Source organism: Lycium ferocissimum, chromosome 7, assembly GCF_029784015.1.
Source record: "Lycium ferocissimum isolate CSIRO_LF1 chromosome 7, AGI_CSIRO_Lferr_CH_V1, whole genome shotgun sequence".
NCBI lineage: Eukaryota > Viridiplantae > Streptophyta > Magnoliopsida > Solanales > Solanaceae > Lycium > Lycium ferocissimum.
In genome coordinates, this window is record NC_081348.1 from 69,379,167 (window position 1) to 69,405,076 (window position 25,910).

Sequence of the window (25,910 nt, forward strand, 5' to 3'; positions counted from 1 at the left end):
AAAAGGAAGAAAGCAAAATTCTGCTGATGTTCCACAAACACTGAGGTACTCAACAAGGAATAACTCTAAGAAATCATAAATGATTGTCAAATCCTTATTTTGGAACATAAGATCGGCCAAGTCACAACAAGCATTTCATAGAGTTCAAATGTTAAATAGGCATCACAAGTTCTTTTTGGTGGCTCGATGGAACCTTTCAAGATCGAGACAAATTCAGAATATAGAAGGAGACTTAGAATGCCTTATGCTAATTGCAACTGTAATGGTAAAATTTGGTTTTTTGTTCAACATAATGTAGAGGTGGAGGTACTTTTGGATATCGAAATAATTCTTGTAAAAGAAGTTTCAAGAATGGAATAGAGATATGGTGGTTACAATGGTCTATGCTAAATGTTCAGAAGTGGAGAGATTGCAGTTATGGGATAGTTTATACTTCTTGTCTAGTAACATGACATCTCCTTGGCTGATTGGTGGAGATTTAAATGTTATATTGAATGAAAGAAGAGAAAATAGGAGGTTTACGCCTTTGCCACAGAATATGAAGATTTTGCCTTTTGCACAATTCTTGTGAGTTGCATGAGATGCCTTTCAAGGGAGTCCTTTCACTTGGTGGAATGGTAGGGCTGCTAATGACTGTATTTTTAAGAGGTTGGATAGAGTTGTGCATAATGATACATTCCAGAGTTGGTTTGGACAGCTTCAAGTGGAACATTTGTCAAGGACTGGTTCTGATCATGCACCATTACTTATATCTTGTGGAGAACAAGTGGAGAATTTTATCAAACCATTCAGATTTCTCAAATTCTAGGTGGAGCATGATACTTTCTTGATTTTATTAGGCAAAGAGACGGACTTATCGATGATGTTTTTTTCCTTTAAACTCAAGATGAAGAAACTGCTGCTTTAAGTACATGGAGTAAGGCTACTTTTGGGGACATTTTTAAACAGCTGGTCATCAGAGAGGATATAGTTAAGATTAAAGAGCACTTGTTTGAGGAGAACCCATCTGAACAAAATAGAATGGTCATGCAAAGGGCTCAAGCAGAACTTAAATTGTATCTTCACTATGAGGAAGAATTCTGGAGGCAAAAAGCTGGGATGGACTGTTTCTCAGATGGTGATAAAAATACAAGATATTTTCATAGTCTGGTAAAAGGGAGAAGGAAAGAATCCGGATTAAGAGGATTCGGGATGCTTACGGAAAATTGGCTAGAGGATCTTGATGAGTTCTTGTGGTCGTTAATTTCTTTCATAAGCAATTTACTTAGGAGGAGGTTAGTGAAGACTCTTCAATTCTTAATCATATTCTCGAATCGATTAGAGAGGAGGATAATATGCTACTGCCGAACAACCTACTATGGAGGAAGTACGTAAGCGAGTGTTTGAATTAAATGGGGATAGTGCATGGCTAACGGCTTTTTTGGGATCTTTTATCAGAAGTGTTGGGAGGTGATCAAGGCTGATGTATTTAGTGTTGTTAAAGCTTTCTTTGAAGGACAGACTCTTCCCAAGTCAATCACTCACACTAATCTAGTTTTGTTGCCAAAGAAGAATGTTGTTGAATCTTTCTACGATATGAGACTATAAGTCTTAGCAACTTTATCAATAAGGTAATATCAAGAGTAGTTCATGATAGAATGGACGTTCGCACAAGGGTGATTTCTCCAAATCAATCGAGGCTTTGTCAAGGGCAGAATATAATTGAGAATATATTGTTGACACAAGAAATTGGCGATATAAGGAAAAGGAAAACCAAAGCAAATGTTGTGATTAAGTTGGATATGACAAAAGCATATGACGGATGGTCTCATGGTTATATCTATGTAAGGTGATGAAGAAGATGGGATTTTTCAAGCTTTCATTGATCTTATATGGAGGTGTTGGCAAATAATTGGTATTCGCATACTTCTAAATGGTCGGCACATGGTTTCTTTCATTCTACAAGGGGTGTCGAGCGAAGGGGGGGATCACTCTCTCCTACTCTTTTCATTATAGGCAGGTTTTGTCAAGAGCATTAAACTCTTTGTTTGATCGACTGGTTTATTGGTTATGGGATGCCAAAGTGGAGTGCTTTGAGTCAATCATCGGCATATAAGATGATACAATCATCTTTTACGCAGCGATGAACCAACTCATTCTACAAGATGATCATGGATACTCTTCAAGAATATGAGAAAATATCTGGACAACTGATAAACAAGAGGAAAAGTTCTTTTTATATGTTCAGCAAAGTTTCAAATGAGTTAAGTCAGCAGGTTGCAGCAGTAATAAGATTTGAGAGAGGACAATTTCCTTTTACATATCTTGGAGTAACAATTACTCATGCCAGGAAAAAGAAAGTGGATTATACTCAGTTGCTGAAGAAGGTAAAAGATAAGTTGCAAACCTGGAAAGGAAATTCTTGTCTTATGGGGAAAATCGGTGTTGATTACCGAGTGTCCTTCAAAGTATCCCAATTCATGTTCTATCTGCTATTAGGCCTCTAAATGTGTTATAAAAGAATTACACAGGATTTTTGCAAGGTTCTTTTTGGAATAATAAGGAGGAAGGAAGATGCGGATACAACCGTCATCTTGGCTTAACATGTGCACTTCCTAAACACGAAGGAGGTTTGGGTTTTAGTCTATTTATGACATGTCCAAAGCTTTATGTGCTAAACTTTGGTGGAAGTTTAGAACCACTAGTTCACTTTGGGCCAATTTCATGGAACAAATCTGTAAGAAGCAAATTCCTCGGTGGTTCAATGGAAGGAGGGTCGCAAACCGAAGGTGATGTTGGAAGCAAAGGAAAGTATTGAGCAGGAAATCTGGTGGGAGCCAAAGATTGGAAGTTCAAATATCTGGTTTGATAATTGGACTAAGTTAGGAGCTCTCAGCTATGTGGTTCCCCAGTCCTGGCAAATCAATGATCATGCAGAAGATGTTTCTGAGCTTATCTCAAATGGAAGATGGGATATTAACAAGCTCATGCAACTGTTTCCTGAAGATATAGTGCATATACAAACGGAAATTGATATTAAATATGCATCAAATGAACGGGACGGACCTTGGTGGATGATGACAAGTACGGGAAGGTTTGATAAGTAGTGCATGGGAGCTGTTAAGACAAAAAGCTAATGTAACAGTGCCATTTCAGAATATGTGGATTAAAGGTGTGCCTTTTAAAATTTCATTTTTCTTGTGGAGATTGTGGAAGTTTAAAGTGCCAATTGATGAAGTGGTGGCAAGTATTGGCATTCCTATAGTTTCAAAGTGCTGTTGCTGTCATATTGCTCAGACTGAGACCATTAATCATCTGTTTTTGTGTGGAGATTTGGCTACTCAGGTATGGAGAATCTTTAATGCAGAGGCTGGATTGAGCATGAACTGTATTAAAGTGAAACAAGCAATAAGGAGTTGGTGGGAAGCAAAATGCCATTTCAAACTGAAGAGAATATACAAAGCAGTTCTTGCTTTCATTGTGTGGCAAATATGGAAGTGGAGAAACAATAGGCTGCATGATGGCAATATGAATCTGAATAGAGTGATATATGAAATAAATCTGAACATTTATATGCTATGTAAAGTTCAGTTTCCTGGGCTAAATATTCCAACTAGATGGCATCAGATTGTTCAATTCTTTGAAGGATATAAACCAACTATTACATGCAGAATTATTAAATGGATGAGACCTGCATCTGGATTCTACAAGTGTAATACTGATGGAGCTGCTAAAGGAAATCCAGGGCCAAGTTCTGCTGCATTTTGTATCAGAAATGAAGATGGAGATTTGGTGCATGCAGCTGCTAAAACTCTGAGTGATGGATCAAATATAGTTGCTAAGGCTGAGGCTATTAGAACGGGTCTGCTGTACTGTGTGGAAAAGCAACTCTTTCCATTAATCATAGAGACTGATTCCATGACCATGAAGATGATTATCAATCTTTGAATGGAAGATCCCTTGGTGCATTTCAATGTTGATAGATGATATCGGAAGGATGATGGAAGACCAAAGAGGTGACATGGAGCATATATACACGAGAGAAGAAATAGACTTTGTATTTTTTAACTAACTTTGTTTTTTGATTTTGCGGTACGATTCGGTTTCATAATTTTCAAGAATTACCAAGTCAAGCTAAGAAGATTCTGAATTTGGAAAAAATAGGAATTCCTAACTTGAGAATCAGAACTCTTCAAGACAAAGCACCTGATTAAAGTCTTTGATACCAGAACTATAAGCCATTGCTAAGTTCAGTTTTTCAACAGATTGTGAGCTATTGCAGCATATGTATTAGGGTGGTATCAGTGTGCTTGTCATGCTCATTCCTTAATACAAATGTTGTAATGATTATGATCTAAGTAGGCATCAGAATCAAGCATGGATCAAGCAACATAGACTGGTTTCCATAAGGTGATATACACAAAGAATATACAACTACTTTCATGCTTGCCCGAAGAATGATTCGATTGACTTGAAGCTTTCCACCGTGAGACTCGAGGTGTGATAGAAGTTATCAAGCCGAGGCTCTTGGATTCTAGTTGGTGTGTCTGCTCATGTCTATTTCGCTGCCATAAGTCACTAGATTTGTCGTGTTCTCTTTCTTTTACGGATCAATCTTGTTGGATTGATCTTTTCTTATTTTCTTTTCTTTGTTTTTACTGGATCAATATCTTCTGGATTGATGTGTACATATTTGCTTTATTAATAAAATTCCACCTTTATGGTGGCCTTTAATTAAAAAAAAAAAATTTAAAAAGGAGTTTACTGCTCTAGTTGATAGCAGAGCAGATTTAAACTGTATTCAGGAAGGATAAATTCCCTCCAAATATTTTCATAAAACTACTCATAGTGTTAGATCTGCTAATAGGCAAAAAATGGAAATTGCTTTTAAACTACCAAAAGCTTATATTTGCCAAGAAAAGGTTTGCATACCAAAAAGTTTTGTACGGGTAAAAAATATTTCAAACCAAATAATTTTGGGAACACCATTTTTTCGAAACATATTTCCTATGCAAAGATGGGATAAGAAAGGTATTATAGGAAGCGGTCAAATTTTAGTTTATAACTGAACCTTTTTCAAGAATTTTAAATGAAATCAAAGACAAGTTGATGACTAAACATCAACAAGTCAACTTTCTCAAATAAGAAATTTATAGTATGAATGTTGAGGAAATTTTACAAAATCCTAAATTACAACAAAAATTGATTTTATAAAAAATTAGTTTTCATTACAAATTTGTAGTGAACATCCCAATGCTTTTTGGAATAGGAAGAAGCATGTGGTTACTCTTCCATACGAAGATACAATATTTCAATGGTGCTAATATAATTTTCTTCTTTATGCTAACATATTCTTCTTTATCGTATAATAACATTATTTTTATTTATACTAACGTTATTCATACTAACATACTAGCATTATTTTATTTATACTAACATTGTTTACACTAGCATATTTTTTTTATTTTTATACTAACACATACTTTCGTATTGATATTTATATTTTGTTACTACATAAACATTCATTTCTACTAACATTGTTTACACTAGCATATTTTTTTTATTTTTATACTAACACATACTTTCGTATCGATATTTATATTTTGTTACTACATAAACATTCATTTCAAAATCATTCTTTTATTTTTGTAAATAAGTTGTCTCTTTTAGCCACAAAGATGTTTAAAACCCGTCGGTAACCGCATTTACGGATTTCTTGGGGTTTTTAACACCTTCCTCGAGGAATCATCAGAACTCTTATCCTTACTCTGGTTTTCAAAAATAAGGTTTCGTAATACATTTTCAAAATGGTTTCCTAATTCCGTAAAAATTAGGTGGTGACTCTATTTCCACACAAATAGCAAGTTATGGGACATTCTTACCGCAAGGTAAAAAACAGATCATAACAATGTCCCCTCGAATAGTTCTAGGACAAATTTAGCTTCATTTTTCTTATTTTGCAATAACAATTAGTATGAAAGGTATTTTTGAACTATTTAGCTAGTTGGAAGGCATTTTTGATACGTTTGAGCCAAAAAACATAGTAGAGGGTAAAATTGACAATTTTTAGAATGGGTGAACTAAGTGAAAGTAAACGGAGGTAGTAGGAAGGCAAAATACATCAAATCCACCCCCAAACTATACCTAAAAAGTCTAGTTCACACTCCAACTATTCGGGCGACCTATTACACACTTAATCATGTAAAAAGTGAATTTAATACCCCCTCAATACACATATAACCGATTGCATAAGGAGGTGTGATAGTCTCGCCGCCACGTCGGCGCTTGGCGTCAACGCCACGTTGGATATCTTTTAAATTTTAATTTTATCTTATTTTCCTTTTATTTATTCATTTGATTTTCTATTATTAATTATATTTACACTAATTAATTTCTAATTAACCATAAAATCCTCTATAATTATATCTTCTCAATCATTAAATCATCTCCCCACCCCATTTCACTAGAACCACCATATCCGCCACCACCCCACCACCAATTTCACCAGCGACAATATCCGCCACCACCAAATTTGCCACCACCAATTTCACCACCACCATATCCGCCACTACCACCACAATCAATTTCACCACCACCATATCCATCATCACTGTCGAACCTACCGTCGAACCCATCACCACAAAATAAAAAAATTAACCACAAATTTCACCACCCACAACCAAATCAACTATTAAATCGCTTCACAACTACTGCCACTATAAGAAATTGCAAGCAATCACCATAAATTCAAGATTGCTGCCGTTGAACCACCACCATTGCCGCCAGCCCTCCAACCAAATCCACCACCGAATTTACAAATCATTATTGATAATTTTTAACAATGTAATATTAAGAACAGGTTAAAGTGAGAGAAAAATAAAAGAAATTGAAGATTGATCGGAAAAAATGAAAGCTTGCCGGAAAAAAATATTTCCGGCCAAGATCTGTTACACTATTTCCATATGATGAAGATTCTTATCCTACAAATCTTATAGGAAGGATAATCCAAATCAGAATTCAAGAATCCTTTTAGGAACAAAAAAAATGAAAAGACAGCTTTTAGAAGTAGAAGTGCAATTGAAAGAAAAAAGTCAAATTATTAGAAGAAGAGGAATTGGTGGTGAACGGTGAAGAAGAGGAATAGTGGTATTTTGATGGTGGTGGTGGTGGGTTTAATGGTGGCTATTGAAATCAGTGGAGGCGGTAGCTATTGAAATCTGATTTTGGTGATATATATGGTGAAGAAGGTGGACGGGGGAGGGGGCGGCGTGGTGGTTCTAGTGAAATGGGGTTAGGGGTGGCATGAGGGTGGAGGGGGCAGCATGTTAAATGATGAAGAAGAAGAAGAAAATGAAAAAGAAGAAGAAGGGGAGCGGGTGGGGCTGGCTATCCAGTGAACAAGAAAAGCAGTAGAAAGGGAGGGTTGGGTGGGTGTGGATTATTAAAAAAATATATTTTTTAATTAAAAAAGAAAATAATAAATAAATTTAACGCGCCTCTTTTTTAATTATTTTTATAATTTCTTGCCACATCACATGGGGTGGTAATAAATTCGGTTTTTAGATGTTCGGTCCATTGTGTAATAGGTTGTATAGTTTTGTCAACTCGACATTTTGGGTATAGTTTAAGTGATTTGATGAATTTTGCCAAGCAGAACCTTAAAAATGAAAATAGAGGGTCATCACATACATTCAGTTTAAAAGTCAATTCTTCCTCATTCATTTCCTTTTACGCAAATCAATCTGAGAAAATAAAAGGACTACCGAGGGTCATCACATACATTCATTCCCCTGGGTTACAAATTTAAAAGACCACCAATTCTTCCTCATTCATTTCCTTTTACGCAAATCAATCTGAGAAAATAAAAGGACTACCAACCAATTGCCTATCTGCGCTATTTAGGGTCGAAGAATGGGGCAAAGTTCAAAGAAGAAGACGAAGAAGGGTGGAGTGGGGCGGCGCAACAAGGGAAGAAGTTCATCCAAAGATCACAATTCCATTGATGATGATTATTCTGAATTGTTGGCCGAAGAGTTCACTGCATTGTACTAACTCTTTCTTCTATTTTATTACTCCATTCTTCTACTATTTTACTATTATTTTTCTGATTGCTCTGTACTGCTTTCCTGCCATGTTGCTGTATTTCCTCTTCCGGAGTACCCTCCCCTCCCCAGACCCCACTTTGTGGGATTTCACTGTTGTTTTGTATTTACCATCTTAAGGCCTAACACTTTCTGGTCATGGACATGGCTACTGTGGGTCACTATGTATGGGTAAGCATCCGGTATGGATATATTCACGTTTCAATTAGTGTATTTTTATACATCTTCACTGATTACCTATACATATGTCATATCTATTTGACATGGGTCCATCAAGGCAATGGAAAAGTCCATTGCAATATAGATGTAAACTACATGAGTCTAGTATTCTCAATGATTTTGATATTATTGTCTATGAAATATACATGAGTATAGAATTATTAATGATGGTAATTAGTGATATCTTAAACAAACAAAACCATCAAACTTCATATACAGTTAATGACGAAAGCTTGGTGCGTACGTGCTACAAACTCTACACTTCTAATTCTTCGTCCTTGTTTACGTTAGCCACTTCCTCATTTGCAAGTGACTCCAAAGCGTTATATCACCAAAATCTTTCACAAATAAACAACAACCACTATATAATAAGCACACATCAACTTCATGTATCATTATACAATTATGAATATTTTATCTATCACATTCGAATGTAACCCTACACAAATGGACATATATGAACATGACTTAAATTTTATTGAATTTGAAGGCTAAGTACCTGAATTTGGAAAAGGTGCGGATATTTAGCTTTCATATCTTCCTTGGCTTCCCATGTGGTTTCCCCAGAATTATGGTTCCTGCCATAGAGCTTTAACTGGGATTATATCTTTCGCTCTCAACTTTTGAACTTGCCTCTCAAAAATGGCAGTTGACACTTTTTCGTAAGTTAAAATTTCATTAATGTCAAGTCTTAATTGAAGGAATGACATGCGATGGATCAAACACATATTTTCATAGCACAAGATGAACTATTGACAACTCTGGAGGTAAGACCAACCTGTAGGCCACTTTCCCTATCCTTGGCGGAATCTCATAAGGTCGAATGAACCTAAGGCTCAACTTCCCCTCTTTGCCAAATCTCATGCACCATTTCATAAGTTTAAAAATATGTAGTTGCCTTCCATGAATTCGGACCACGATGTCGCTTATCCGAATAAGACTTTTGATGACTTTGACCAGTCTTAAGCCTGTCTAGGACGATCTTTACTTCTCTAAGGCTTCATGAACTAGATCCGGACCAACAACTTTGTCTATCCGATTCAAACCAACCAATGAGCGATCTACATAATAGTGAATATGGTTGAATGTAGATACAACATCCCTTGGGGTTTGTACGGAGATGTGAACAAATTTAAGCAGATTTTGGGTATTGGTCGGAAATCTCCTCAAGAACCCTTAACCCTAACTCAAAAACTCATTCTCTTTCTCTCTCTCTGACATGGTATATTTATAGTTAGTGGAGGCTCGCGATGCAGACTCGTCGCACGCTCCCCTTACTTGTGAACTTCAGCCTTCGCTCACGTGATGGGCCATGCAATGTGGCAAAATTTGTTTTCCCTTACTACCTTGCCTGCATCTCCAATTTCCTCTTCCTCGCAACGAGCCTGCGACACAAGCTCCACTGCCTTCTCAGGGTCGAGGTTGGGTCGAGGTTCGTGATAGGAAGTAGTATGCGATCTTAAGCCCCCAGGTAGTCTTCATCTGCTCACGTTGGTTCTCGCGATGCAAGCCTATTGCAAGGTACCCCTCAGATTTTGCTATTCTCGTCTATTTTAACAATCCTAGTCATTTCCAACTTGTCATATTCACCCATTACCATATTTGATGAAGCACACCACCAACCTCATGTGATATTATTTGTACCTCGGGAATACTTTAATCACCTTGTCAGGACCGTAATTAGTCGAAATTAATGGGTAAAATTTACGGGGCTTTAAAATAATCAATCTATGCAAAATGTATATTTCTGAAGCTAGTTTCCAAAAGCAATTTTAACAATTGTTTGGTGCATTTTTCAAGAATCTAAATTTTCTAGAGCATCTTTTGCAAATTATGTTTGGGGGAATAGCATGATTTTCTTTACGTATATTTGGTGCAAATCAATTGCATATTGAGTAGTTTATGGTTAGTTGATCTATACTGAAATTGGGGGGCTAAAGTTTTTGAGAAAATTACGCGGAAGTACAGATGGAGTGTTGTTACACCAACATTGTATATAATTTGAAAAGATTATCTACTTTGTCCCAGATGTAGTAAGTTCCAACTGAATCAGATTTTTTAAACAACAAAGACCCACAACTTCACTCTTAAATTCGAAGTTTGTATTCCAGATGGGTCTTCTTCGAATTAAAGATTTAAAAGTCTTTAATAAAGCTTTATTGGCAAAAGGCTATGGAGGTTCGGGGTGGAGGTACAAGCGTTGTGGAGAGGGGTGATAGTTGATAAATATAAGATTATGGAAGGGGGTGGGGGGTTGGAAAACTAGGGATATCGTTCTGCCTTTCGGTTGTGGTTTATGGAGGAATATCATGAAGGGATGAGATTATTTTGTGAAATATATCTCATTGAAGGTTTGAGACGGGGAGAGTTTATTTTTGGGGACATAGCTGGTGCGGGAACCTTTTATTGAAAGATGAGTTTTAGAGTTTGTACATAATATCTGGCCAAAGAGACTTGACAATTCAACCAATTAGGGGGACACAAGGTGGAGACACTTTTTGGTACTTGAGATTTAGAAGGACTTTCAAGATTGGAAAGTGGGTGAGTTTCAAAGTTTGTTAGCCTTACTTCATAGGCAAGTCAGTTCGGTCTATAATCCCGATGTTTGGTGGTGGGCCCTGGAATAATGGAGTGTTCCTTGTGAAATCCTTTTATGAGAAACTTTCGGTTAGGGAGGATTTTGAGTTTCAATGTATGCGCAATATGCATTCCAAGTGTGCCGAGGAATGTGTGTTTTTTCACTTAGCTAGCTACTAGAGGGGTGATTTTGACAGCAGAAAATATTAGAAAGCGAAAGATTATCTGACTCAATTGGTGTTACATGTGTAAGGAGTGGGGTGGATCATCTTCTTATACATTGCGGGATAACCATGAGATTATGGTGAGATATGTTTAGGTGGTTTGACACTCCTTGGGCAATGCCAAACACTGTGAAAGAGTTGATGTTAAGTTGGAAGAGCGGGAGAAGGAGGAGAGGATGAAGGGCTTGGAGCATGGTTCCGCTTGCGTTAATGTGGGTAGTTTGGAGAGAGAGAGAAATAAGAGAGCTTTTTGAAGGAGTAGAGTCGAGTTTCTCTCAGTTGAGGAGCAGTCTCCGATCCCGTACTTTCTTTTGGTATAAGCAGAAAGTTTCCTGTTGTATAGATGATTGGGAGGAGTTTGTCGAGAATCATATTTTGTAGATTCTTTACCTTTTGGTATACCCCTTGTATACAGGCAGTTTGGCCATGTTTATGAATGAAAATACATTTACTTGATAAAAAAAAAGAAAGGGACAATTAGAGAAGGGACTAAAACTCTAACTCTGGTACCATGTGAAGTAAGAAAATAAGAGAATTCGAGAATAGGTTGCTTGATTATTCCCTCAAGCCATTGGGGTTTAAAGAACCTTGACAGGAATTGCGCATAAAGAAAGAAAATATTAGGCAATAATTACATTCCTATAAAATTTCTAATTTATTTAATTACGGGATATGGGAATCTTTCTATATTTACGCATAGTATATACTTTCGCCAAATTTAACACTAACCTTTCTTTATATGATAATTATTCTAGAAAGAGGTTTTTATTTGCATACATGGCCTTACTCATGATTCACGAAATGCTTAGGTGTGCCATATTTCAAGAAGATTGTGAAGTTCTTTCAAAGTCACCTTCACAGATTCATATCAAGCTCAGGTTTGGACATCAGAAATACTGATAAAACTCTTCTATACTGTCTTTACTTTCTTTTATACCAAAGTTATAGACATGAATTAACAGGCCATACTCAAAGGATGCTGGCTATGAAGATTCAGACGTGTCAGCGCTTCTTTCAGTGAGGTTAACAGGCTGCAGTTTTATGCGCCTTTTTGTTGCTCTGTTGTCTATTCTTCTCTGGGTATTCATTTCTCCTAATTTTCATCCTGTCTACATTCCTTTGCATGTTAGGTGTTTGCCTGGGTATCCCTACAAGTGCCCAAAGCTTCAGCTAATACCAGAAAAAGGTTTATCCAAAGCTGATGCTAGCAACCTTTTATCTTTGCTTTATGATCAGGTAGAGAATGTCTTTTAATGTAGTACTAACACTGTAATTTTTCCCAGTCCTACACTATCCTTGTTATTGTTGGTTCGGTCCAACTCCTTTCTTACTTGGTAGTTATTGCAGTTAGGAATTTCAAACTGCAACTCCCAGCAAGGTGGAAATAAAGCTGATGATTGGCATATTTAAATGGCTTAGAGTTTATGTTTATTTCAAAATGTGTGGGTAAAATAAGTATAGGTTGCATTACTGTATTCTACCGAATTACTACGTAGCAGATGCCAAAAAATCGGAGCTCAAGGGCTGTAGGTGCTGTGAGTTACGATCAATCAACCAAATTGATAAACTACCCCGCTATTCCTAATAAAGCTGGGGTTGACTACATGCATTCTCTGTGACCATTCTACTTTATTCATCCAAACAAATTTGAATAGTAATGCATATTTGAAAGGTTAACTTGGTTAATTGCAAATAGGCTCAAAAGTGGAATCTGAATCTGCTGGGCTGGAATAGATTCATTCAAATACTACTTTGCCTACAAATAATTTGTTTTCTGAAAGGGTTCTCTTTAGGTTACTGATTCTCCAAATCTTACATTTATTTCTACAATGACATGCAGACATTAGACATAATGTTAGCGTAATAACAATATCTAAACCTTAATCTCGACTAGCTGGTATCACATATGCTGATCCTTTGCACTGTTTTTGTTCTTAATAAAGTTTGTTTTGATCTCTGGAGATTTTAGGACTTCTGTGATAATTTTCTTCCATTTAATTTTTGGTTTAGCTTGTCCCTTAGCACTTTCAATCACCACACACTTTCGATCACCATAGTGTCGCACTTACATACTAGTGCAAGTAAAAGTCAACATAGGACTTAGCCAAACCATCTCAGGTGATCATATGCTATTTTGTCCTTTATGTGTGCATTTTGCACCATCTGTTTAATGTGTTCATTTCTACTTTTGTCTAATCAAGTGTGGTTGCACATCCTAACATTTCCATTTCTGCGAGATATGGATATGTTGGATCTTTTCTTCTACTGATAAGGTAAATATTTTTTATTTATAATGAAAAAATTTCCTGTACGCAAGCAGTATACAAAATGTAGAGAATCTACAAACTTAATATAACTCTTTACGAACTATAACTAATCTTCTTATACACTGGACCTCATGGGTGCACTAAAGAAACTAGAAATTCAAGGCTATTCCTCAAGTGTGCATAGTCATTCTCTACCCCAGCAAAAGTTCTTCTAGTTGTTTCCTTCCTCAGGACCCGCATGAATGCTAGTTGCACAACATTCCAAGCTCTTCGTCTTCTAAATTTTCAGCTGGATAGTGCCTTCATCACTGACAGCATTGTTCATTGCATCTCAAACCATATCAAAATCTCTAACGTCAAGCGAGTTGCCATCGAAAAATGTAATAGTTGGTTCACATATTTACTTGAACATTTGCGCATGAAGCATGTAAAGAAAAGCGAGAAGAAATTTTGAAAAATTAATTGCCTGATTATTCCTTAAGCATGTTGGAGTTTAAATAATATTTACAAGTAATCCGAAAAAGGAAAGGAAATTAATTCTTATTATAAATTACACAATTATAAGAAATCTAAACCTGTCCTATATTACAAGGAATGGACTTCTTAACACTCCACTTCAAGTTAGTGTTCATATTGTATTCACATAACTTGCCATAAGTATACTCAATTCTAAAGCGGCAGAGTGACTTTGCAAGAGTATCTGCGAATTGATCATTTGAGTTGACAAAACCTTTTGTGATGCACCCTAACTCAATCTTTTGTCGTATAAAATGACAATCTACTTCTATATGCTTTGTTCTCACATGAAACACTGTGTTCTAAGTAATGTGTATTTTAACCGAATAGTCACATCTCAATTGTATTAGTTCAGCTTCTCTAAATCCTAAACTCTTTAAGAAATTGCTTTAGCCATATAAGCTCCATAAAATGTGAATCACCGCAATCCAATGACTGTCACAAGGAGCTTGGAGAATCTGGGTAACAACATTGATAACAAACGAGATAATTGTCTTGCGATCGTAAGATAATTGAGCTTATCAACCAATCTTCCATAATGACCAGCGTGTGTCAAGGGCTTCCCTTGTGCAGGAAGAAGCTTAACATTGGGGTTCATAAGAGTATCGATAGGTTTACTATTTAACATGTCAATGTCTTCCAATATGTCCAAAGCACACTTCACTAAAGGACAACCCATTACTAGATTGTGCCACCTTAATGCTTAGGAAGCATCTTAGTTTACCCAAATTTTTGATTGAGAAATGACTGACAAGATCTTTGCTTAATTTGAGTAATGCCTTCAGGATTATCGCATGTTATAAGAATGTCATCAATGTAAACAACTAAGAATATGCATTTGCCATTATGAGAATTGTTTGTAAAATATAGTGAACAACTAAACTTTGAAACATGCCACAGTTTCACAACGGTTCTAAACGGCCAAATCTTGCCTTCGGTGATTGCTTGAGACCATACCGAGATCGGCACAGTTGACACTCTAACACAGACTCTCCCTGAGCAACAAACCCTAGAGGTCTTTCCTTTCAGACCTTCTCAGCGAGATTTCCATGAATAGACATTTTTGATATCCAACCGATAACGGGGCCAATGAGGCATGACTACGATGGAGATAACAAGGCGAACAGATGCAATCTTCACTACCGGAGAAAAGGTACCATCATAATCATGACCATAAATCTGTGTATATCCCCTGGCTACATATCTATCTTTGAGACACTCAATCTTTCCATCAACGCCCACCTTGATAGTACACACCAATGACTTTCAACTGTTGTTTTGCTCGGTGGTAAAGTAGTTATTTACTTAATCATAGCCTGATACCAACTTAGATGAGCCATCGCCTCTGCCTCAATTTTAAGTACTTTGAGAGTGGTTAAGTTTGTAACTAAGGCATGATATGATGGTAACAAATGGTGATAACTCGTGAAGTTATAAACAGGATGAGTGTTGCGAGTAGCCCTAATACCTTTTTGAAGATCAACTTTATTTGATGAGTGCTCAACCGAAGCAGGAGATGTCTTTGCAGTTGGCAATGAATCATTTGGCAAACTTTGTGCATGACCATAAATATCAAGTGATTTAGTTAGTGGAGGATTTGGTTGAGGTTGTTTGGAGTAGACTTGAAGAGGAGGAGAAGCTGGATTAGGATGATTTGGAATTGAAAGAGTTGGAATAGGATGAAGATGGCGTTTTGATTTTAGTGTATTTGGTGAAATGTACAGGGATTTCCTGGAAAAGATTACACTTGCTGGGACAAAGTACTTACGTGTAGTAGGATCACAACAGTTGTAACCCTATGGAAACAAGAGTACCTCTAGAAGATACATTTGATGGACTTTGGTCGAAGTTTGTCATTTTCGGGGATGAGTTATGTAAAGAAATGGTCAATTCAATTGATTATAAGCAAAATCAAGACTCAAAGGAGGTTTTCCAAATCAAAAAGGTCTTTATTTTCATTTTTTATTATCAAAGCCCTCTCTTTTTAGCAGAATACTACCTGTTTCTTTTGCGAATAAATACATTCTTCACGCCCCGAACCATGGCCTGGCGTAACACGACACTCAGTGCCTTACTGCCTGTGACCGAGCGAACCACATGGCTTGCTGAATCAAAATGGGGCATAAACATGAGCTGAATATAACTTAAACATGATAAGTCTGAATAAACATGAGATGTCATAATAGTAAATAAATTACTTGATTAAAACGTGAATACGGATTGTCATAAATACCAAGCCGTTACGGCCGTACGACTCTCAATATCTCGACATAACATGACCGACTAGTCTATAAAACCTCGATACGAGTCTCGATCGTTAATTTCGGACAAGGCCCCTTGCATACCGTTACTGCATAACTAAAATGACATAAATAAGATAAAACCCCAAATGAGATGGGGCTCACCAATACCGATACGTGTGTAGTCTAATGAGTCGATCCGTGGGTCTATAAATCCGCATCGTGAAACGCAGCCCCTGTGCAAAAAAGGGAACGTCGATGCACACTTGAATCGTACCGGTATGTAAAGCAATAACGAAGTAAAGCATGACACGTAAAGTAATAATTGAAACCGAAATCGTCTCAAAAAAAAAATAGAATTGAAAGCGAAATCGAAACCGTAAATCGAATACGAATATCATCGATATGAATATGTATGTATACGAGTAAAATATTATAAGTCTGTAAAGATATTTGTGGGAGAGCATTAGTATAACCGACATGTAACCACCACGTAAGAACGTGGCGTTTGGCTTTGCCCGACAAGCTAAGCCATCCTGTACCTTGCCGGGGTACAAGACATAAACGTGAACATGAATGGATCCAATAACCACAATGGGTAAACATGAAGGTATCGTCCTAACTGGGCGGAGCGATCCTTATCCTACGCTGTCATACGTAGTTTCAGGCTATCTGAGCCTTCTCGGTAATTTGTGCAACTCCCAAAACATGAACATGGATATAGTTGGCTTAGTAGCCCATGAATTATATAATTTGCTCGTAAACATGATTCTTGCTTGTATTACAGCATGAAGATAATATATAATATAACTTGTACGAAAACATGGAGACATGTAGGATTTTCATGAAAATAAGCATAATAGTTCATCTCTTGCATGTAAGAACTCATGGAATGCAAAGTATGGGTTTTCATGGATTACAGACAGATTCTCAATAACCAAAAGGGAATATTAAGAACACAATAACGAAGTAATCATACAAACATGGTAGATCATGGTACATGAACTTAGGGTTACATGAACATGGCTAAAACCCTAGTTTTGGTGAACTCTTGTATAATTATGGAGGAACGTGGCGTGAGGAAGAACAAAGATGTTTCCACACTTAGATAGCAACCCTACATACCTTAATCGCTTCAAAACTTGTAACAATTATCTGAACTTGGAGAAGAAATCCAAAAGCCTTAATCTTGAAACCCTTAGATGGGTTTTCTTGAAAACCCTAGGTTAGGAACAATGAATTCTTTTTTAGAAATCATGGATACATGTTAGAATTCACTTGGAATGATTGGAATAGGCTTACCTTGGTGTATTTTAATGGTGGGAAGAGAGAACATTCGTGCTAGGGCTGGAGTGTATGAAAAATAGAATAAAAGACTGAAGTCCCGTATTTATACTTAACTGAGTCGGGGAATTATACGGTCCGTATTTTGATATACGGTCTGTATAACTGACCGTATTTAAGAATGACAAAATTTTCCAGAAACTGTGACTTTCTCTCCAATAATTACGGTCAAGGAATACGGTCCGTATTTAACGATTTAATAATCAAGTTGTCAAATTCCAAAAACTAAAGTTTCTCCCATGTTGAAATACGGACAAGAAGTACGGTCCGTATAACTGATCATATCCAACTAATAGAGAGTTGGATTTTTCTGGGAAATAAAATACGGACAAGGATACGGTCCGTATCTATAATTACTGTCCGTAACTATTGGACGTAACAGTGACTTTTCTGAACGAACTGATTTTTTAATTCCAACATTTCCCAACGGATTTTCCAAGTCCTGAATCATGAACATAGCTTAGTTTAAGGTAAGAGGTGTTACACCTTCATTATTAAAAAAACTCACTAATTAAAAAATAGGATGTTTAATGATATTCATGTTTGTCTTTGTTTATTAGATCTGAGCATACTACGTGTCATCGGGATAGACCCATTCTTATTCTTGATTTACTCAATGTTGGGCCCCATGTTATATTGTGCACATTCCAAATGTCCAATACTGGGGGTGTGGAGGGTATTAAGTATCCCACATTGGTGGAGGAAATGAACTGTTGTTGCGTTATTTGGTTTAAGGAAATCATCACATCTTGAGCTCACTTTTGGGATTGAGTAAGGCCCAAGGGCCATCTTCTTTAACACTTACATTCTAACTAGAACAACCATACCTTTTTTTTTTGATCAGGTAAAGTTTTTCATTGGTAATAACAAGGCCAACATGGCCTTGCCCGTACACAAGTGGTATACCAAGAAAAGGAGAGACCTACAAAATATGATTTTCTCCAAAAGACATCCAATTCTCTATACAAACAGGAACTACACGGGTGTGCACCAAAAGAAAATAAGGGATCGGAGACTACTCCTCAAATGAGCAAAGCTCATCTCCATCCCTTCAAAAGCTCTCCTATTTCTCTCTTTCAAAATAGCCCACATTAAGCAAGAGGAGTGACATTCCAAGCCTAGTGCCTTCTTCTCCTAGCTCCACTATTCCAGCTGAACATCAACTCATTCGCGGATCTTGGTGTTACCCAAGAAATGCCAAACCATCTAAAGATATCCTCCCATAGTCTCGAGGCTAATTTGCAATGTTATAAAATATGCTCCACATCCTCACCCGCCTCCTTACAAAGGAAACACCAGCTCATGCAAACAACCTTTCGTTTCCTAAGGTTCTGCGCGGTCAAAAACACCCCTCTAGTAGCTAGCCACGCGAAGAAGCACACCTTCCTCGGCACCTTAGGAATCCAGACTGAGGCATGTGGAATACTAACCTCTGTCCTAACCAGAAGCTTCTCATAGAAGGACTTAACTTAGAACGAATTGTTATTCCCCAGCTCCCAACTCAAAGCATCAGGTCTGTCAATTGGCTCGCATTGCTTGGGGTAAATCTAGCAATCTTTGAAGCTTGGTCACCTCCCAATCCTGGAAAATCCTCCTAAACCTCAAATCCCAGTAAGTCTAGAACAATCATACCTTATCTGCCATAGCTGATGATTGTTTACTTTCTCTCTGTTTGGATGACTAGTTGCTTCTCTCCTCTTCGCGGGCTTTCCCGGTGCAAATATCAGTACAATTCCTCGGAAAACCTTGACTCTATGATGAAAATAGTAGTCTGGAAAGATTTATCGTGATATTACGTGCTCAAGGCAAGTCCAAGTTCTAAGGCTAATATCATTGTTTTGTAGGACTACTAAATGTGGCTTCTAAAATGTGTTATTTCTATGTTTTTCTGTGTTTGTACTCTGTTCTAGGTGTATATTGGTTGTATTAGGATGACGATCTTTGAGCTATTTTCTATTGCTGTACTAGCCGAGAAGCACAGTTATCACAAAGAGTAGTCTTAATGAGAAGCATGAACTCTATTATTCGAAACACAGACATCATGCATTTGATTAGGATAGACATATTTGCTGTATTTCTCATTGCTCACATTTGGCTTAGTGAAGGTTAGTTGCTCATTGGTCTAAGGAGCTTCCTTTCCCAGTATATCAACTTACAGATTATTTCACAACATTCCTATACTTAAATCATTGAAATTCCTGGTAGTAGATCAATGAGTCTGGATTGTTTACTACAGTTACCCTTCCTCTACTCATTGTGGTGTTTAGTCATAACATCGGACTTTGTGACTTTCTGTGAATCATTCCCTGCAGAGTGTTCTACTGGCCCATCTTCGCATACATGGTTATAGTAAATAAAATTTTACTTGCTTTACTAAAGTAATGTTGGCTGCTAACAAGAATTTGATGTGCTCATGTATTTTCTACGGCCTTTATTTTAACTACACTGAGTTGTTTGGTTAATACTTAAAACTTCTATGTTATCTCACTCAGTGTTGTGAAAGGCTCAATTGAGGCGCGCTTAAGAGTTAAGCCCTGAAGCTCAGGGTAGGCGCCTCACGTCGCTTAGGCTGCGCTTCAGTGTAGGCAAGGTACTAAAGCGTGAGCCTCATTTCCCATAAGTTTTATCTTCAATAGAACATTACTAAACAATAAATGTTTTGGGCAAAATGATATATTAATTGTTAAGGAAATCCTTATGAATGAAGATGTTACTTTTTTTTCTTGCATTACATATATATGTTAGATTTTTCTTCGTTGCGCCTTTGTTATCTAAAGCTCACACTTCAATTGCGCTTAAAGCCTTGATGCACTTGGAATGCTTTTTAACAGTTTCACCTTTGACAACACTAATCTCACTTATAACTTTTAAACCATCCTAGGCCAGTTCCAATGCTCGAGAAGGGCGGGTTATGATCTACAATTTGGTTGAAGCTGCTCAAGAATTCTTGTCTGAAATTGTTCCACAGGAGCGTCTGCATGGATCTGTGAGCTGTCTTGCTTTCAGCATGGCTTTAATAACTGCAGCAAAGTAGTATCGCGCTCCTCTTTCATAGAGGAGCATGGGATGCAAACATGCTTCTCTCCTGTTTGTTTTAGTTGTATAATGTGGAATGCTGTTTGTCCTATTGATGCAATTCCATTGTAGTTAGAAATTCATTATGCGTAAAAGGTTGATACCATTATCCTAGAGATAGTTGGAATTTGACCAAGTGCATTCTATTTGTTTTAGGTTTCATGCCAGTCGGCGGATATTACCAGCCAATTGACGTGTAAGGATGCGGCAGTTTCATCTGGTGATACCTGTTCTTTTGGTGGGCCATTTGTATATGGCTTTGTCGATCTTTTTAGTGGCTCAGGTGAGTCGTGGCATTGGAGCCTGGGAATAAATGATAATGGTCGGGTAGACTCTTTGGTGGAGTCCCATGTATCAGCAGGTCTCAAGCATGAATATGACAATCAGCAGAAGAAAATTGACCAAATTGTGAAGCCAGGATTGAATCAAGTAGCTAAGCAAGAATCTTTGCGTAAAGCCGAAATGAAATTAGATGCTCTTGAAGAAGAGAGTGAAGGTGAAAGTAAAAGTTGTAGGGATTTGAGTAGAAGTTATACGGATGAATCAATCGAAGACCATGTCATGTTCAAGGTAAAAATTATAAAAATAAGTTTCATTTCTGAAATGGAAAATCTTATCCATATTAGTGGCAAAATGGTTTCTTTCAAGATTGGACGGAATCAGCTCAAACCACCGACATATTATTCTTTTTCTCAACCTTTTGATGTCAACATATTATTATCCATTTCTAGCTATTTTATTTTCATGTCCTAGCTCAATTGATTAGATTAGATCTATTGCCGACGTTAGGGGGCTTTGTCCATCTTGAAGGATTTTCCTTTAACATCTGACTCTATTACAGAATATTTTTCTGGAAGGGAATCTATCAGACTCTGGTGATGCTCAGCGGGAAACTGAACCTGAACCTTCAGAACTGGTGTCCTCTGGATCTCTGGTTCATGGCCATTTACCTCACACCCTAGAAAAAGACCTCATTCTGGTACTTCCCTCTAAATAGTTACTAGCATTCTTTTGAAAGTATAGGTGAGAATTTTTTTTGAAATCTGGAAACAAAACTAAAGAATCTTTAGTTATTTTCTGGTTTTGGTTTAGAAATGATAACGGGACAGAATGGAATAGAGATAGTGCATTTGGCTCTTGGGTTGGTAGAATACGAGAAGAGCTAGTTTAAACTTCTCTTCCTGAATTGTCTTCCACTTTTATGAAGTCTTTCCAAGTAAACTATAAAGATGCTCTAATCTTTGCTTCTGTAGGCACACTTACTTCGGCTTGCCTGCGGCCCTAAAGGACCGCTATCTGATGCTTTGCCAGAAGTAACATCAGAGCTCTTTGACCTTGGGGTATGATCATCTGAATCTAGTTCTTTGTTAGGATTTTGTGCTTGTTGTTCCTCTTTTAATTTTGTATCACTAGGTCATTACCACTTAAATTAAATCTGATAAAAAAATTAACGCCTCTGAAAATGACTTTATCTTTAAGATTGTCTCCAAACGTGTACAAGATCTGGCAACCAAACCTTCAATCTTTGATGGGACTTTTGATCGTGTTTTTCAAGCACATAAGGTAAGGGTTTGTTGTTCTTTTCTTGACTGGCTTCCTTCTGCTTCAGTTGTATGCCCATGTGATTTGACAGTATTAATTTCCAACGTATGGATGTAATAGGTGTCATCAAAGCTCTCACAATTTTGGAAAGCTTCATCTGAATTGGAAGGGCAGAATTCTTCACCTCCTCAAAACTCTCGATATCTAAATGACTTTGAGGAGCTCCAACCCCTAGGTGAGTAATTTTTTTTTAAATAATCCCGTTTATGTGCTTTCCCCTTATTTTTCCTCTTTAGCAATGCATCTATCACTTTGAAGAGAATATCATTATTAATTGCTGTCACAATATGCAATTTGTTCCCTTCTGTATCTTTTTCTTGTAGCATTCAAAACCCAAAATTGAAGAAGAGAAAAATGTATGCAATTGGCTGCACAGCTGCAGTCTCATTCTACAATTTATATCTTTGGTAAAAATGCCTGATAAACATCCTAGTACATATTGTGTTGCATTTTATATGAAAGAAGCCTAGTGCTAGAATGACATATTAGAGTAGGTATTTAAATCTGAAGACTAACCAAGTGTGTGGAAAACGTAACCACTATCAACTTGGTGCAGTAGAGAAAAGAACACTTTTTGAGAAAAAGAATGGAAGCTCAGTAACGGAAGTTATGAAGACAAGGAACACATATTATGTCAAATAGGCAGTTAATAGTTATGCTAACCTACAAGTATGATAAGAGATGTTCTAGAGGTTAGATTGTAAAACCATTTTGACTTGTTTGTTGATCTATCCTAGCTAACAACACGGTATAGCATTGATTATAAAATTTTAAAAGTTACATAGATATTAGTTATAAGATAAAATTAAAAGTAATTTCCTGAAACTGATGAGTACTAGTCCTAGATAAGTCGATAAAGGAAGAAATTCTGCCCCACAGAAGTCTTTGGATATGCCATATTGTAGTTTAGTTATATGATTTTGTATTTGTTTTAAAAGCCCAGACAGATAGATACAATGTGTTGACTTGTATTCACATTGCTCGTAACAATATTTTACTTATTCTATGACCTTTACACTTCTTTGTGAAACAACTTATATCAGTGTCCCAATCTTGCGCTGTTCTAAGAACATTCAGCAATATCTTTAAAATGAGAAACATTACAGTTATGAATGAACAACACGGAAATCACACATCCAAAACCATCCGTACAAATGAAAAGACTCATTTAATAGAAACAATTAAAAAGAAATAAAGAATGTTTTCACGAAATAGTATCTAATGATTGATCCATCCAGTAATTTAGAAGTTGATCCAAATAATACTTGACTTTCTCTTCATTTCTTCCCTACCTTCTCCCCTTTGTCTCCACCTATATATTTATTGGTACTATCTTGTGTTGGAAGGAGGAACTATAACTGCCGATTACTGTTTTATAATATCTATTTTTGAATCCCAAAAGAGCTGACAAATACATTCTCAATTAATTACCTTATACATTGCAAGACTACCATGGTCCTTTGTTAAAAAGGTTTTAAAAATCAATAGTTCTTGAAACTTGAATTTTTTTGGAGACGGAAGTCTTTTCATCTTCCTCCTTAGAATTTTTAAAATAAGATAAACTGTAAATAAATGAGGAAAAATTCAAAAAAAAAAAAAAAAAAAAAAAAGAAAAAAAGTAAAAAAAAGAAAGAGGAATAAGATAAATTAGTTTCTAGTCTATGAGAGGGTAACTTCTTTTTCTAAGGACAAAATGGTTGCTCAGCTTTGAAAGGATATTTTTTGTAATTTAACTTTTGACTTAGGGTGTTCCCACTTTTAGTGTAGTATGATGATGGTATGATGATAAGTTGTGCTTAGTCTTTGGGCTCGTCTTGGTCTCTGGTCATGCTGGAAGAATGATATTGGGTCTGATAAATGTTGGAACTCTCTAATTTAATGATCAAAATTAGCCCCGACACTATCAATTGGATGTTTTAGCTTGTATACCTTGGATCACTCAAGAAAATATGTCCCAGACTGTGGGTGTAATGGCGGGCTTCTCAATTTTGGTTCTTTTGTGAAATTTTTTATTTATTTTTATGATCTTTTCTCAACCCTTAACTGAAGGCTTGTGAGGAGACCTCATCTGGGTTTATTGTAATTTTCTGGAGTCAACATTTCGGGTGTGTTTGGTATGAAGGATAACATTCTCCAGAAAATGTTTTCCAATCTTCCCATGTTTGGTTGGTTAAAATGTCTTGGAAAACATTTTCTTTAGGAAAACAAGTTCCTTAAAAATGAGGAAAATGACATCCCTAATGGATGTAGGGAAAACAAGTCCATAAGTGACATTCCAAGTTTATTGTCTCCTCCCCACATACCCAATGCCTCCAACTCCCACCTCCTTGACCATCCCACCCCCGAACACCCATCCCACCCATTCCATCTATAAAATTTTGGTAGATTACGTGTAAACGCTCTTAAGATAATATTTTCTTGCTTACATACCAAACACTAGAAAATAAGTAAGAAACCTACTTGTTTTCCAAGAAAACATTTTCTAGGAAAACATTTTTCATGGTAAATACTTTCCTGCATACCAAACACACCCTTCTTGTACTTTTACGTGAGCCTGTCTTTTTCAAAACCTCCAAAGCAAAAATGGAATAGTGAAATGCATATAAATTACTTTTTGTATATTAACAGTGCTTATGAGATTATGTTTCAGAAGTTTAGAAATAGTAACACTGAGAAGGTATTATTTGTAGCATAGCCTCATTTGTATCGAGGGTAAACTATGTAATGGTGGATATATGACTGGGTTGTACAGTTTCTTTTGTAATTTCAAAACAGAATGTTGGTAGCCCGCTTTTTCCTGGATTTTGAAGCACATTCGTCCTTGTATCGAGGATTGGTTAAGCTTCACCAAGAATGATTTGTCTCTGCAACACTATTCTTTTTTAAAAAACTTGGAAATGAGGTCCCTTTTGGTATTTCATACTCATTTATCATATCAAATGGGATAGGCTTAGACCTGGACCAAAAGATAGTGGCCTGCAATGGGACGATTTTGGGATAGCTTGATAAAGTTAATACTGTAATATTATTCGCAGCTTTTCTGCACACTCAAATTTCTGAGGGTGCTTGGTTTGAAATGTGTAATAACTGTTCAATCCTTTCATGTGCGGATTTGTGCTGGTATAAATATAGTTTCCTCATTGTTTACATTTTAGGTCAGGGTGGGTTTGGTCACGTTGTGCTGTGCAAGAATAAGCTTGATGGGAGGCAATATGCCATGAAGAAGATTCGATTAAAGGACAAGATTCTGCCTTTAAATGACCGTATATTGAGGTTTGTATCTAATGTTGATTCTGCAGAAATTAGTCTGACTTTTTGTGCAGAAAACTAAATAGCAGTAAATGTTGAACCTTGGTGCTGGAGAGGTAGTACTCATCTTTGTTATTGTCATTGCTTGTGTACATGCTTTCTTTTACCCCTCCCTGGGAGCTCCCTCGCTTTTGCTTCCTTGGTGACTCAAACGCACAACCTTAGGGTTGAAGGTGGAAGGTGCTTATCACTTGAGCAACCCCCTCTTGTCTGTTTACATGCTTATTCCTTTTTACAATGTAATGTTATTCTTACGGCTTGTTTCTTTGAGTTTCTTTTTTACCTGATTTGATCAGTAATTCGGATTAAATCACTATTGTAATTGAACTGCTGTTTATGTTAGGAACAAAGACTGTTTTAGTAGATACTCAATTTTTCGAGTAGTAGAAATGGGTTAATTTTTTATTAATTACTTTACAATCGCTTTCTAAATAACGGAGAAGAGCCAAAACTACC

General features: G+C 36.7%; 1 protein-coding gene across 6 annotated transcripts in view; it reads left to right on the forward strand.

The window, feature by feature from the left end:
* The first annotated feature begins 7,760 nt into the window (after positions 1–7,760).
* The window catches only part of LOC132061860 (eIF-2-alpha kinase GCN2), a 60,730-nt gene continuing 42,580 nt past the window's right edge, over positions 7,761–25,910 (forward strand). For 2 of the 6 annotated variants that reach the window (XR_009416175.1, XM_059454540.1), the window contains exons 1-11: positions 7,761–8,024; positions 11,911–11,979; positions 12,064–12,123; positions 12,232–12,337; positions 20,350–20,454; positions 20,700–21,113; positions 21,385–21,522; positions 21,797–21,883; positions 22,023–22,106; positions 22,206–22,320; positions 25,301–25,418. Coding sequence is in view for 5 of the 6 variants with exons in the window: in XM_059454540.1 (XP_059310523.1) it covers positions 7,891–8,024; positions 11,911–11,979; positions 12,064–12,123; positions 12,232–12,337; positions 20,350–20,454; positions 20,700–21,113; positions 21,385–21,522; positions 21,797–21,883; positions 22,023–22,106; positions 22,206–22,320; positions 25,301–25,418 (1,430 nt within the window). In the remaining variant the exon portion in view is untranslated. Of the gene's footprint in view, positions 8,025–8,094; positions 9,822–11,910; positions 11,980–12,063; positions 12,182–12,231; positions 12,338–19,960; positions 20,059–20,349; positions 20,455–20,699; positions 21,114–21,384; positions 21,523–21,796; positions 21,884–22,022; positions 22,107–22,205; positions 22,321–25,300; positions 25,419–25,910 lie in introns of those variants that run through there. The other 4 variants (XM_059454538.1, XM_059454539.1, XM_059454541.1 and 1 more) reach the window with 4 other exon arrangements.